Here is a 15244-nt window from a genome sequence, read left to right on the forward strand (position 1 = left end):
ACTTTTACATCATAAATCACACAGAAAATCATTCAATTACTGAAACTTTAACATATTATACAGGGAGTAAGAATATAAATTTCAAAACTGCATTGTATATGTCAGATGATGTCCTAAACATGAAAGAAGCAATTGTCAATGAAGGAAGATGACTTTTCATCGCCCTGTATGCTATTTTGACCAGATGAAACAGACTCAAAAATAGAAGAAAAATGATCATTCATTTGCAGAAAAAAAATTGCAAGTTGATGGATAATCTTATATCTGTGTGTACTATCTACCGGTACATGAATCCACAATTCATTAACCTATGATGTGATTGCTGTATGATGTGTAAACATTTAAGACATTTAGAGTAATATATTGCTTATACAAAAAAAGGCCAATGGGGTTAAAAAATGGCAGGGTATCTCTTTTTCATGACATACACCCACCTTTTTAAGTTATGATAATATAAGTATTCTTGATAATTATTCATGTAGAATTAGTTTTTAATGCTAGAAGCTGAGAAAATATGAAAATTTTAAAAGTTTGATCAATTTCTAAACTAATTCCTACCCTGAATGGTCTGATATATGAAGCCTGAACCAATGTAAGGAATGACACAAATGGGGAAAAAAGATGAATGCTTAATTTATAATGCAGAAGGTCTACATGTTAAATGTCCAGTGTTTACAGTAATGCCATTTGGGACTTGTAACCCATGCATTCACCCAAGTAGAGTGAATTCAAATGTTAAACAGAAACTTCAACTCATTATATAAACCATGCAAACTTTTTAGTGGTCTAGCTAGGCCAGCAGTTATTACTGTATATCAATTTTATTTTGAAGAACTTTATTTTTGCGTAATTATGTGAGACCGTATGCTCATGAAAATATCATTCTTGCTTACACATGTATTAGTTTTCCAAAAGAATATATATATAGAGCAGTATCCACAAGACATGGAAATTTTGTATGACATAAATGAAGAGTAAATGTCTATGTTGCAAAAATAATAGAGGGATCACAAAAATTTAGTGATCTACATGCTGTAGTAAAATTTTTTTTTGATATGTTGTCCATAACATGTATTTAGTGAAGTCACATGCAATTTAAAAAGTTTAACATATAGGCATAATAGGCTTGACCATTAAAAAAGTAAATAAAAGAGACTTTTTCTCATTACTCACCATGTAATCTATAAGTTAACACTTTATCTACTAGATGTTAGGAGTAAAAAAGAAGACTTGAATAGATTTAAGCATCATACATTTTAAATATATGATTAAGTAATCTGAGAATCTCTTCCCTGAAAGTTGATCCCATATGACCCAAGGAAATCACAATGCTGCTAGATCAGTCAATTTATGTTTTTAAAAAGTGTTAAATATTTTGTTTATTCATTGACAATAAATATTTCTCAGAAATACACACTTGCAGTGCTGAAATTTTCATTTCAATTAATCAATTATATCAGTAACCAATTGCAAACATTCTGCCACAAAAAGAAGATCGGGCATGAAAAAATTTCTCTTATTTTGACTGTACATTTCCGTCAGTGGGTGACATTTTTTGAATATTTATTTCTACACTAACATTGTTTTAGCTTTCCTCCACTTGGAGGTAAATTCCTGTTCAGATTACACGATAGCACAGTTTCCGCAAAATAGCCCAAGTTTCCGTAACCTGATAGAACATTTCAAATTCTCTTCAGACTACAATACAAAATAACAGACCTTCAGTGTCGATCATTAACCATTATAAGTAATGTTTATAATTGGTAGCACTGTCAAATACCTCTTCACTTAGACTGACATATAACTTGAGCCTTATTATGGGAACTGTTAAAAAGGATAATGATCTCTCCTAACATCAATAGCAGGCCTGTCTCCGGGAGACACAGATGAAGTATACCAGTAAACCATGTCTCCCTGGGCCAGACAGAAGACAATGACAATCAATTTGTATAAGGGAGGAAATATAAGTCTACAATTTACTTTTATTCTTATTTAAATTATGCACAGCTAGATTTTCTTTCATTTTTTGGGGTTAACTAAAATTATGAAAACCAAAACAAATTAGCATTTTTTTAAAGACACTTAATTCCTTCAAAACTACAAAATAGTTATCATTTCAAGAACTCCGGCATTTTCTTCAATGTTGATATCTAAGTTTTTCTTTGAAACAAAAATATTTTTTTAAAGTTATAATTAAAAAAATAAGAAATGATGTTAGGATAAAATTTATTTTTCATTCAATTACATTGATATTTTTCGATTTTCAGAGTCCACAAAGACTTTCAAAAATTCATACATAAAAATATATATGTGTACTTTAAAATAAAACAGTAAAATTTTTAAAGTATTTATTAGGATTATTTTGGTGTTTGTGTTTTGCTTCTCCGTCAGCGTATTTCAAGTAAATTATCAGATTTCTGACATTAACCCTACCAAAGCATCTCATTACAAAATTATATAATATCCACCTTTCTGGATATTATTTTTCAAGTGACCCTAAGAAAAACAAGAAATACATAGGAAGCCATCCGGCATCCTGCTCTGTCCCTAACTTCCCAATCAGAAGAGGGGACTTCCTATCATTTTTATCTGTTTTAAATTTTCTGATAACACAGATCAGGGGAGATCCTGGATCCTTGAGGCCCAATCTCCCCGCTTTTCCTGCTAAAGCCTGACATAAGCTGTTGTCAGGAAGCGAACCATATAAGAAGGTACTTTACATTAGATGAGCCACTTCCTGCCAATCAATAAGTCTTAACTAACTTTCCTTGCAAAATGTAAACAAAGTACTAATGCACTTTAAAATAGTCCAACATTGAGTACCGGTATCTTAATTTCCATGGACAGTGCTCAAGAACTAGACCACAGTTCACAGTTGGGAATCCGAAATTTTAAGCATTGTAAAAGAAATACCTCTGTAAATTTCTGTAATCCCATGGTTTCACAAATAAAAATTTTATTCTCCTAATTAAACTAAGTATCAAAAAGGTAAGATATGATATTAGGCTAAAGAGAAAAAGTTGCTTGCTTACATTTACCTGACCAAACCTTTTCTTTATTAACATATGATAAACCTAGTAAATAAGCACATTTTTATCTTTGGCTTTTGTTCAGAAAAGAAGAAAAGGAGAAGAAATCTTAATTGAAATCCCTTCAAAGTAAATACAAAACTATTCTTTAACATGTACATGTATTAATAAACAATCACAATTTCAGTTCTTGGTATCAACAATGCATTTATAAAAGAGCCAAGTATGTTAGTAAGAAAACAAGGAGAGACAAACTTTATTTTTTTTGAATTTTACAGGGCCTATTGACTATAACTAACATACTTGGCTCTTTCCTAAATTCATAAAAACTAGTTAAATTTCTTCCTAAGCATTTAACCCCCCCCCCCTCCTAGAGATAAAAAAAAAAGAATATTGGTAAAAAATGTATACATACCAAATATTTCTCTATAAATTCACTAACATTAAAAATACATGTATCCATAAACCCATCTCAAGTGCCTATAGACAAAACAATTAAATAATTAAAATACATGTAGTGATAAAACATGTTAAGTCTTAAGCCATGGAAGGAAATAATTGTAATACTTATGATCAAGATTTTAAGATAAAGGATTTTAATAAAAGAATAATGCCGATGTGGAAAACGTATCGCATCCAGAACAAGTTTATATAGAATTAACTTGCTCAACACTCTCTTTGGAGGGGGTGAAATTATGCTTTTTTAGTACATCCGATAGAAAACCCTCCTCCCCAATTTACCTCTCTGTCTCTCATGGTAAATCATTTCATATTGTACCCCAAAACTTTGTGTCTTTTAGTCATTTCAATTAGATGATTAAAAGATACACACACACACAAAAAAAATTAATGGCGTACACTATATATGCTGTGGAAATGGATTTTTACATATATAAATTATTTTTCATAAAATTAAAGATAACAAACAGTCTCAGATAGTGAAATTATTACATTGGGATAATGTCCTTCTTGACCTTACCATTGTCAATGTGTCCTGCGCAATACCTGATATTCTTAACAAATGTTAACAAATGACCTTTTGTCTCTAATTTTAGATACAGAACTATGCTATATTTGGTATATCATCCCGGATTTGTGGTCAACTTAAGGCACTGTGTTGTAATAAGCCTAACTATTAAGGATGCTACCATCTTCCTGCAATCTGAATTTTACTGGCCTTTTCAGGATATGTAATATGGTTCCTGTTTCATGCAATAAATTTAATACCAAAATCAACATATTAATTCCTTAATGTAATATTTCTCAACAAAATAATAAAATTCAGTCATAGAGTAGAAAATTAAAGATGGTCTCTTAATCTGTTGATATATGTTACAAAATAACTATAGCTAACATTTGTGTAGTAAATATTCCTATACATACTAGTATGTCGAAGCAGCCATCCTTATTTCAGAGAGAAATGCCTGGGATAAAGAGCAGAGAAAGAAAGAGGACTATGTTCTAGAAATAAAAGTCACATAAAATCATTTTGAATGTTGTCAAATTATCAAACTTTTTTTTATTTCTCATTGATTGACTGCTAGAAACATGCAATGCAAAGTTTTATATGTTTTGAATACTGGTGTTTTGAGTGTTTCTTAAATTAAGGTTATATATGGGTTCCGAAAATAAAAACATTTTTTATACCACTGTATAATGAATAAACCACAATATTTACATTGCCAAAGTTCAATTTTCAATGACAAATTAATAATAACCGAAACGAGACTAAATTTTACGTATCAAACCATGAAGGATACCCCTTTCACCCCTAACTTTCATGCATATGGTGAGCAAACTGCCAAGACTCTTGGAGGGTCTAAATTATGATGCCACCATACATGTATATTATGCTGTTTTTCCACTGTATTGTTTAATTTGTCAACCATTGTTAATTTAAAATTGCACAGTATTGTGTTCCACTTAAATCACAAACAGTGAAACTTAATTAATTTTATAACTAAATCTACCTGTTCATTAACTGTATCATCTTGGATCACTCGACGGACTTCATTGATAGATGTACCATCTATTTCATCACTTTCCATCTCTGTTTCTGTGGATTCATGTTGGTTACTGGTGGAAAATGTGGAGGTTTCAGCTACTGAAGTGGAGTTCATAATTACAAATGCTGGATGTCAAAGTAGGTGTCATGAAATGCTGCAATCTACCTAAAAAAAATAAAATATATAGGTAAATCATGAAATTAGAAGTCACACATACTAATACATATAATGAATTCAAGGAAGCATACACTGGGTCATGTGATTGGAAATGCACTTGGATTTGTATATAAAATGATTTGCCTGTGAATTTTATTTAATTTCAATATTAAAATGTAATTCTTTTTTTTTTTTAATCACTTTGCATTGATTGACTGGTAATCTGCTACAGTATGACTATAATACAGGAGATAGTTCAGAATTTCCCCAGTGTATCTTCTTTGTTTTATATAAGCAGTCATCTAATGACTAGTTAACAAGGAGACCAGTAGTAAGACATCCACAAAAGAACTTTATTCGGTAATAACCAATATTTGCCCCCCAAATCAAACTTTGATGGAAGTATATTTAATTAAGTTCTTAAACAGGGGATTATATGCTGACTTCAAAGCACTGAATATTTTCAAAAGTAATGACGTCATATGTACGTAATGACGTCACAAACATGACGTAAATTTCAGTTTTTTATGAATTCTACAGAAAAATGTACAATATAAGCGCATGTGTGTTCAGGATCAATATTTTGATATTCTGTGTAGAAGTGATAATATCAATGAAATATGTAAATATTGTTCCTGAACAAACTTGCGCTCTATAAATTTTAAAGCTAAAATTGTTGAAATTTTGTCCATTTTGTCCTCTTTCTGAAAAAGGATATAAAATCGGACTAGTTTGTGACGTCATAAAAACAAAAATTGTGAATAAACTGCCTTGAAACTATAATATGTTCTGCTAACTTATATTTCTCATACAATTTATTGAATTCAGCACATTTCAGGAAGTTTTCAAGATTTGACTTTTGTGGGGGCAAGTATATGCAATATACCGCATATAGTTCTTTGTTCAAATAAATTTCTTGAGCATTTAAAAATAAACTTTATAAATAGTAATTACAATGTATGTGCAAAGAATATCTATATGCATATTTTTTAAGTATAAAATATAGAAGAATGTCACATTTATGATTACATAGTGACTTCTTAAGTCCAAAATATGCAATAATTAAGTCTGCTTATCATAACAATAAAACTTTATAATTGTTTTATTTAATACTTCACCTATTATAATTAGTTTATTAAGCTACATGTATTATATTTATAACATACAGAATATATATAAATTTTAAAGTTCAATTTTTATAGTCTTTAAATTGGATCTAAATCCTCTACATTTTTTAAATTTCAAAATTTGCTGATTTCATTATTAAAATTTATTATCAATATGAAAGGTACACTTATAGTACATTGTACATTTTTAGTACATTAATACCATCTACAAAAATTTCTGTTGCAGACAGATAAAAATCTGCACTTATTTGTGAATCTGGTGGAATTTTTAAAATTCTGATCAGAAGTATTATAGACTGAGTAATAAGTAAAATTGATTGGGATTCTATCAGTGTCAATAAGCTTATTGACAGGCTATGTGCCTTAGGGTCATGTTGTGGTGGAGAGATTTTACACTTAGTGTACATGATACATCATAGAGTACTGTATAAAAATAAACACCTGCCTACATTATTAATTAAATACTGAATTCAGTCAAGTAAATCAATCATCTTTCATCATGCACAGGTCATGAATACATATCAACACTGATTAATTTAGGAAAAGTTTCTAGACTGTTTAAAATATCTATGAGAATGCACTCCAACTTTAAAATACACTTTTAGCAAATTGTTTCATGTATGTAGAAATATATATTATGAAAGTAGTCTGTATTAATTAATTTTCTCATATTTTGTGAACACAGGCTTTTGATTGCTCATTTATTTGAAAATATATATGTAAAGTTATACAATATATTACATTTTCTGTTTACAAAACATTGTTTTATTTTTAGAAATGATTCAAGTTCTATTTTGAAACCAATACATTTGGAATATCCATCTAGCCTACCTAAGTTATAAACATCATGCCACACACACAATCCAATACTATCGAGCAGCTCGTATTTTATGAATATTCATGCCTTTGTTTTGAAATCACTCACCTGGTTTGACCTACTTCTATGATAAAAGAATGAGTCATTTTATAAAAATGGAATATATGGTCATGCATGGAAATCCCTTTCAATGGTAAATAAATCAATGAGTTATATAATTGTTGGACTTACTGTACTAGCCTCATGCACTAGCCTAAGTAAAAGATATACATAGTTACTTTGATAAATTTTATAAATTAATGTTACAATAATATCAACTAGGGACCTACTAAATAATATAATATTTTCATATTTGAAAAATTGAGAAGAGGGGAAATTCGGAGAAGTGGATTTGAGTTGTTGAAAAAAAAAGTTTTTCGTTCAAGATATTTATGATTGACACACCAAGCCCATTCTGTTTGTCCCATTCCTATCTTTGTGTATTGCCAACAATACACACCTTGTACCTAAATAGAGAATGACTCATCGGCGATCGGAATTTCCCTACCACGCATTTCACGTCATGTGATCTGTAAAGTCTCGTGCTAAAAGGCGCAAAAACCAAAAACAAAGAAAACTAAATTTCTCCCGTATGCCTGGTTACAATATACCTAGTGCGATAGTAATGCTACATTAGTTTCAGAATAAAGATAGTCTAAGTAAATCAAAATATACTCTGTATGTGGAGGCGTGGTTTGTTAAACTGTTTAAGGTATTGACCTTACGTAGATATCAGACGTCACATTAACCTCTATATGGCTGAAAGTCCCGAAGCGCCCCTCGGCAATCATGTGACATGTATAAACCAATGAAAGACACGGTGAAATATCGGTACTCCTCAAAGATTTACCAAGACTATTCCATTACTGCGTGTCTACTAATGATAAGATTGGAGGAGTTCTGCTTGGACGGAAGTGGTAATGCTGATGTCATATTTGACCAATGAAATCGATGGAAAAGATGATGTCATTCTAAATTTAGAATCTGACTCATTTTCGTATAAATAGTGGGGAAAACGTATAACTACTAACACTTCTCAATTCACAGCGCAAAGGGTGACTCATAAAGTTTTGAACGAGTTTTCTCAACCGGCATTTTAGAAAAGCTTGTCATCAACAGTGAATCAGTAAATCAGTGTTTACAAACAGAACTTCAATTTTCCAAAATTTTGTGAGCATTTTATTCAAGCAAACTGGCGAAAACGATGGAAGCGATCGACCGCACATTTTACCATGATGATGGACATGGTTTAAAACTTGAAAACAATCAAGTGAATCAGTTAAAACGAAAGATGACATTAGATTTCAACTCAGGATCAACAAAAACGAAACAGCAAAAGGTAACAAACTTACTTGCTTCTCCTGACTTGAACATGTTAAAATTGGCATCACCAGAATTGGAGAAAATGATCATCCAAGCAAATGGACTGGTCACGACCACGCCAACACCAACACAGTTCATATTTCCCAGACATGTCACTGAAGAGCAGGAACAGTACGCACGGGGATTCGTTGAGGCACTGGCAGAGCTCCATCAAATAAAACCCCCACCAACCTCAGGGACCCAGTCATTACCCTCACAGTCATCAACTCGAAACAGTGTCAAGGTGGAGGATTCTGAAAGTGAAGACGACTCCCAGGATTCTTATTCCAATAATGAGGGCATCATCTCTCTGACCTCCACAACTTCTCTTCCAGGGGGGTTGGCAGTGGGAGCCGCAAATATTCCTCGTATTGCCACAAACTTTTCTCAAATGAACTCTCGAATTGATGACATCAAAGAGGAACCACAGACTGTCCCATGTGTCGGTTCCCCACCCCTGTCTCCTATTAACATGGACAATCAGGAAAAAATCAAACTGGAACGAAAAAGAGCCAGAAATAGGGTGGCAGCCAGAAAGTGTCGAACCCGAAAATTGGAACGCATTGCAAGACTTGAGGAACGTGTGGCTGAATTGAAAGGACAAAATAACCAATTGGCAACTTCTGCCACTACCCTCAGAGACCAAGTGTGCAAACTCAAACGACAGATCATTGAGCATGTGAACAGTGGATGCTCAATCATGATCTCTTCATCTCTGCAGCTTTGATAAACTTGAAGTCCCAAAGAAGTGCCTATATTGTGTTCCTTTTTGTTATGCCCAATTCTCAGAGTGCCAATATTATTCTGATGGTGGATGAAATGTTCATGACATTCAGTTTCTATACTAAAATTTTGTGGAAAATTAACTTTTTGTTTCATTCTCTGTATTTTAAGATTTTCTTTGTTGTGTTGTATGTCATTATGTTATGGAACACAGAAAACCTTGAGAATACGAGGGAATCAAATAATTCACAATTTCATCATTTGTTATGAATTTCTATGTTTTTCTAAGATCAACTCTGCAGAATTCTGCATGATTCATTTGTAAATCCATCCACATTATATTATTATTGACATGATATTGCTTTTTATGTTATATCTTTTTTACATTTGATACTGATTAAATTATTTTTTATAGTATAATCTCTTTTGTTTATTGATTTAACAGTGATGCAGTGCATAAGTTCATTGGATTAAATTCAGGATATAACCGGGGGAATTGAAAATTACAAAGTCATGTTTTTACTTTAGAACAGGACAAAAATGTTCTTACCAAATTTACCGCAAAACATAAAATAATATAGGGTCATATAGAACACGCTTTATGAAAAATTGGTTATATCAGCCTGACTAAAATGTATTCTACCTCATAATGAATATCAGTAGTCCATTATTAGTTGGGAGATCAAATGCATTAGTTTAGGATAAGCGAAAGAGATGTCAGAGGTGTCCCAAGACATATTTTATTTGATTTCATACTCGTAAGTAGATGAAGGATTTTAACTTGCTGCATTTGAAGGCATCAATAAGAAGAAAATGAGGATAAATTGGTTGTGCCCAACATAAATGTAAATGTACTATACAGTGTACTTTCCAATTAATAATTTTCAAAGATGTATTTTAAATTAGAGTACCATCAGATGTTCCTATATTAAAGCAGCATACATTTGTCCTCTACAAAAATTTGAATTTTTAATTAAAATTTGTATGTGACAAAATTTTCATCTACAAAAATTTGTAGAGTTAAAATTGTCTTATACATATTTTATAATTTTTCAATTAAAATTTGTATATGACAAAATTGTCATATACAAATTTTAATTGAAAAATCCCTTTTGTAGAGGATACATTACCAGGTGTTTTGAACGATATCAAGTGATGAATATCCTTCAGTCTGATTTCTTTTTAAAGATAAATTAACGGAGTTTTAGTATGTATTTCATCACAATGTTATTATGAGGAGGCATACAACATACCTTGCTTTATTGACTAAAATTGCAAATGGTCCTTCAATTAATGGGAACTAAAACAGGGAATAAGAAAATGACACATGCATTAAAAAAAAACTATTCCGTATGTCTTTGAATATAACTTTTTCTTTGTAAGAAACTTTCCGTTTCACAAAATTTTAATGATGAGCTTATGCTTTTGCTTGAAACACAGTTTAAAGCATCAATTTGTAATTGTAGACGATCAGTGCAGTGTTTTATTTTCTAAAAGAAAAGTAAGATTTTTTGTTGGAAAATATCAAATCTTTAAAAATGGTATATCATAAATCAATAAAATTTAATTTATACAATGAAGTTCAAGATTTGCATAAAGATGAAATAAAGCAAAGTGATTTATTTCAAAGGATGAGTTAGAATAGTCCTAAGGGAGGACATACAGGGACCATCTTTCACTCTTTTCTTACTTTGCATATCTATCATAAAGTTTTTATGAAAGTTGTAATAAGCTATTTCACAAATTAAATTTTAGCTAAAATAATGAATAATTGAGAAGAAGAACTTTTTAAAAGGTATTTTAATATTATTTGATCATGTAGTAAATTAATGACCATTTAAAATACTATGAGAAACAATTAAAATAAATATAAGAGAAAGGTAAAAAAAAAAAAAAAATCAGTTAGAATAACGCTTAATACGTATTCTCCCATTTTTTCAGGACGCAACTTTCATTTTTTTTTTCTGGAAAAGATGTGCACTCAGTAAACCCCGACAATTTTTCAAAGAGACCGACAATTCATTAACATGCGTATCCAGCGAATGTAAAGTGTAATCTCCGATGTTATCACTACTCAGTTGTGCACGTATTACATCGATCTGTCAAGATGAACAAATTGATTATTTTGATTTGCTGTTATTTTTCACCGTTAAGTAGCCTTTCAACAACACTTAGTTACATAATCTCAACTCGATTGTCGCATAATTTTTGTTCTTTGCTAACTATGTATATGTAATGATGTACATGTACATGAGTGTTATGTAAATGAAAGTCAATTATGCGAATCGTCCACTTTGTAGATTAAAATTGTGCGAAATATCTATTACATGCTCTCTCTCTCTCTCTCTGCATGGGAAACGTAATACAGTGTATATTTTTACTGTCCTGTTAACAACTTGATTAATAGTTTATTCTTTAAATAGTTCTTGACATTAAAAAAATATATATATTTAATAAATCAAATAAATTTGTAGAAAAAATGAGCACTTATAATTACTGGGGATGGGTAGGGTAATTATCAGGTATGTATGTTGCAGAAAGTTTTAATCTGAAATTAATATTGATTTATAGAACTAGAAAGCAAAAGAAGTTTATGTATGTTGCAGAAAATGTAATTTAAAAATTGATATTAATTTATCGAACTAGAAAGCAAAAGAAGTTTATTTTGAATTTTAAAATTCAAAATAAACTTTTCTAGCTGTCTAGTTATTATTCATGTTTTTTGTCTTTTTATTTGACGAAATGTGTATCCCCCCTTCTTTTCAATACAAGGTAACGTGTTGATTATGGAGAAAGGGGAATTACTCTAAAATCCGTTCCAAAAAATCCATTGCGCAATCGATTGTGATCAGAGTAATCTCCCATGTAATGTTTTGTTTACAAAAGTGCAAAACTATTCAAAGATAGAGGTTGGTTGCAAAGGTAATGTAACAAAATAGTAAATGTGTATATAAACAAGATATCTACATATCTACACTAGATCAATATTTTAAACTAAATTAGTGTTAAGAATAATCTCCACTCTGTGACTCATAAAATATTAAGTTGGCAGGCTCCATGCTGACAGTTGTCAGTATGGTTTAACGTTTCGCAATTTTTTTTTGCAGGTAAAAGAACCCAGTGTTCGGAGACAATCTCCAGAGGAGGTTTTCAGTGTGCACTGACAATGTAAAATATATATTTAAAAAGAAGAAAAAAGAAATTCTGAACACAAACAAGTTACCATGGGGATTACGTACACAACATCCAAGGGATACAAGGCCAAAGGATACACCTGTCCCGACGTGGTGAAGTGTTACCCCTCTATAACCTACAAAAAGTTCCCCATGCACAAAGTCAAGGGACCAGGCGAGCTAATACAAACACTGCGCATTCTTCCCACTTACTCTGTGCAAAGTAATTTTTTGTAATGTTCATTGAAATCTGCTAGATATTAATTAAACTATATTTTTTCAAACTATTATTTCTAAAAGACAATAAAATGCAGAAAATTTCTATTATTGTAGAGCTATTAATAAAATTAATGATAAATCTATATATGCAAATTACAGGTACTTATTCTATTCTAATTCCTGATGTGTGTTGTATTTGGGTAATACAATATAATCTTGAAGGTGCAAGTAAGTAAAATTAATTTCACTAAAATTAATGATAAATCTATATATGCAGATCCAGCTATTGATGCTTGGTGGACATTTTGCCAGTTTTTCCCAAACAATGACAACATTCTTTTCTCAACATCATCACCATTCCAAATTTTGCATGGAACAGTATGGCACCACAAAAAATGTGTAATGCTCGAGATATCGGCAACATATGCCAAAATGTGCATAATAAAATATGGTAAAATAGGTTAGTATTCGCCCACAAATAGCAAATTGAAATAATCTTGAAGGTGCGGGAAGAAGATTATAGAAGAAAAGTTAACTTTAACTGTAAAGAAATTTCAATATCACACTATATGTCATAAGTAGTTTTTGGTTTTAGCAAAAAAAAAAGATATATACTTGTTTATAGATTTTGTACAAGAAATGGTGTTTTGATAAAAAGGTAACTCAAACTATACATACAAGGGAAAATGTTGAGAAAAAGAAAGTTCAATCACATATTTTTTTAATGCAATGCGCCGTGCTTAATGGTATGGAAAAATCACTCAAAATTAATACCAATTTACAACATTTTGATATGAAATTTTGAAGACCATATAAGAAAGATTCTTTTATATTAGAGCTACAAATATGCAACATCCATGCCATATATATAGCCATATATCAGTCACTTAATTGTTTTGAAGTTGTTTGCACAACAATCATGAATTAGAGCTGCATATGGTTGTCTGCGTATATTGCATGTATCAATGAATTTTCACAGTATTCATGAACTGCACCAAAGCTGCTAAAATGTGAACCCCGCTCTAATAAGTGCACATACCATATTATTTCTTCACCTCAAAAGCTCATAGATCCTGATAATCTTCATGAGTATACATGGTTTATCAATATAAAGTTTTTATTTTTTGTAGAATGTGGCACAGTCCCTCAAGCAACATGTGAAGGATTTCCAAAATTCCAAATAAATCCTGATGGAGTCAAATTCACATGTTTATCCTCATCCAGCATCAGTGAACATTTTGTCATTTACAAAACAATGAACCCAATCATAACAAGGGCCCATGACCCTTCTCTCACCCAGTACAAAGACTATGCCACTTCACCAAATGGGAGTTTTCATGCAATCCTTGCAAAAACCTCTGCAAGCTGCTATACATTTTTTGTGTTTGGATCGTGCAGCTATTTGCATACTGAAGCTGTAATAAAAATTGATGACCTATACCCCACTATTAAGCCTCCACCTCTGTTAGTGACCGAGAGAATAGACATAAAGTGGTCTCCTGACAGCCGACATGTTGCTGTAGGATTTTCTAGGGGGCAGTTAACTGTAATTGATTGGAGGAAACTCCAGGGGGTCTGCAGCGTGTTTGAAGATGTGATCTCTGACCTTGAACTCTGTGGTCCATCTACTTTTGACTTTGACCCAAGATCCCAGCACTGTGTCATGGCTGTTGCTGCCAATGACATGATTTTGTACAGGATCAATACCCATGAAAAAAAGAAGCTTGGCTGCTCAGACAATCTTGGAAGTTTTGTGGACTGTCTCAAGTACTCATATGATGCTAACTGTATTGTGACCTCCCTCTTTAACTTAAGAATCAAAGTCATTGATGCTGATGAACTTTGTTCATTGTTTGAGATTAATCTGAGTGTGACTTGTCCAGATTTTATGGACGTTTCCGCTAATTTAGGGTCCATTGTACCCAATGTGACATGCCTGTCCATCACTGCTACAGGAGAACAGGTAGCCATTGCATGCTGGGACAGAAAAATTCGAATACTTCAGCTACCAAAAGTGTTAAATCTTCAGTGTATGTGCAAATACACTATTCTGAGTGTAGTGGACCCTTCTAAAATCATGAAGCTTCCATTACCACATCTGCTTAAGGACTATTTATATTCCCTTCCTTTCAATCCATAGTATTAAAAACATTGGAGAGGTGAATTGTAGATCATTGCAACACCTCCATTATTATCGAATCTTTGAAGGATAACCGTGATATATGATTAATGCAACACTTTTATCACTGAGGCCTGCTGCCGAGTTCAAAGTCTTACAAAGATATTATTTTTGATTTTTTTTTCATGTTTTAACCTATTATTCAATGCTGTAAACTTTCCGTCTTTATTATGTCTATTTGTGAAAAGATTATTTTCTACACTTGAAATTGTATGACTTGCTTGAGGATGGAGCTAAAATTAAACAAGTCAATTATTATCACTTAATAACTTTTGATCTAGTAGAGATTCCTGTAAACATATTACATTTGGCTGTGTATTCTTTTTAGAACCTTTAGCGGACTTCTCATTGTGCATAATGGTAACGTCTACTGTCTCTGAAATTCTATTCTTTTTGCTAGGCTATTTATCCATT

General features: G+C 31.6%; 3 protein-coding genes across 12 annotated transcripts in view; 2 read left to right on the forward strand and 1 right to left on the reverse strand.

Moving 5' to 3' along the window:
• The window catches only part of LOC134259002 (mutS protein homolog 5-like), a 30796-nt gene extending 22753 nt beyond the window's left edge, over window positions 1-8043 (reverse strand). For 2 of the 10 annotated variants that reach the window (XM_062741596.1, XM_062741587.1), the window contains exons 1-2: window positions 7895-8043; window positions 5000-5200 (exon numbers count right to left, since the gene is read on the reverse strand). In XM_062741596.1, the coding sequence (XP_062597580.1) occupies window positions 5000-5149 (150 nt within the window). In that variant the 5' untranslated portion in view covers window positions 5150-5200; window positions 7895-8043. Of the gene's footprint in view, window positions 1-4999; window positions 5201-7243; window positions 7257-7579; window positions 7599-7634; window positions 7809-7849 lie in introns of those variants that run through there. The other 8 variants (XM_062741591.1, XM_062741592.1, XM_062741589.1 and 5 more) reach the window with 8 other exon arrangements.
• A 151-nt stretch (window positions 8044-8194) lies between these two features.
• Window positions 8195-9679, forward strand: LOC134259004 (transcription factor Jun-like). The gene has a single exon (XM_062741597.1). The coding sequence runs from the start codon at window positions 8379-8381 to the stop codon at window positions 9261-9263; it is 885 nt and encodes a 294-aa protein (XP_062597581.1). The 5' UTR covers window positions 8195-8378; the 3' UTR covers window positions 9264-9679.
• A 2346-nt stretch (window positions 9680-12025) lies between these two features.
• On the forward strand, window positions 12026-14906 carry LOC134258997 (uncharacterized). Its single transcript, XM_062741583.1, has 4 exons — window positions 12026-12181; window positions 12367-12655; window positions 12929-13111; window positions 13782-14906. Exons 2-4 carry the CDS (start codon window positions 12484-12486, stop codon window positions 14789-14791), a joined length of 1365 nt encoding a protein of 454 aa, XP_062597567.1. The 5' UTR covers window positions 12026-12181; window positions 12367-12483; the 3' UTR covers window positions 14792-14906.
• The last annotated feature ends 338 nt before the right edge of the window (window positions 14907-15244 follow it).

The sequence above is a fragment of the Saccostrea cucullata genome, unplaced genomic scaffold (assembly GCF_032062105.1).
Source record: "Saccostrea cucullata isolate Sc308-1 unplaced genomic scaffold, CSIRO_AGI_Scuc_v1 ctg2193, whole genome shotgun sequence".
Lineage (NCBI taxonomy): Eukaryota > Metazoa > Mollusca > Bivalvia > Ostreida > Ostreidae > Saccostrea > Saccostrea cuccullata.

Excerpts from the sequence above, each read along its gene's own strand:
- LOC134258997 (XM_062741583.1), top strand. The coding sequence starts at position 12,484 with ATGGGGATTACGTACACAACATCCAAGGGATACAAGGCCAAAGGATAC. Across the intron at positions 12,656-12,928 it reads TCCCACTTACTCTGTGCAAA|ATCCAGCTATTGATGCTTGG; the intron begins GTAATTTTTTGT and ends CTATATATGCAG. Across the intron at positions 13,112-13,781 it reads AATAAAATATGGTAAAATAG|AATGTGGCACAGTCCCTCAA; the intron begins GTTAGTATTCGC and ends TATTTTTTGTAG.
- LOC134259004 (XM_062741597.1), top strand. The coding sequence starts at position 8,379 with ATGGAAGCGATCGACCGCACATTTTACCATGATGATGGACATGGTTTA.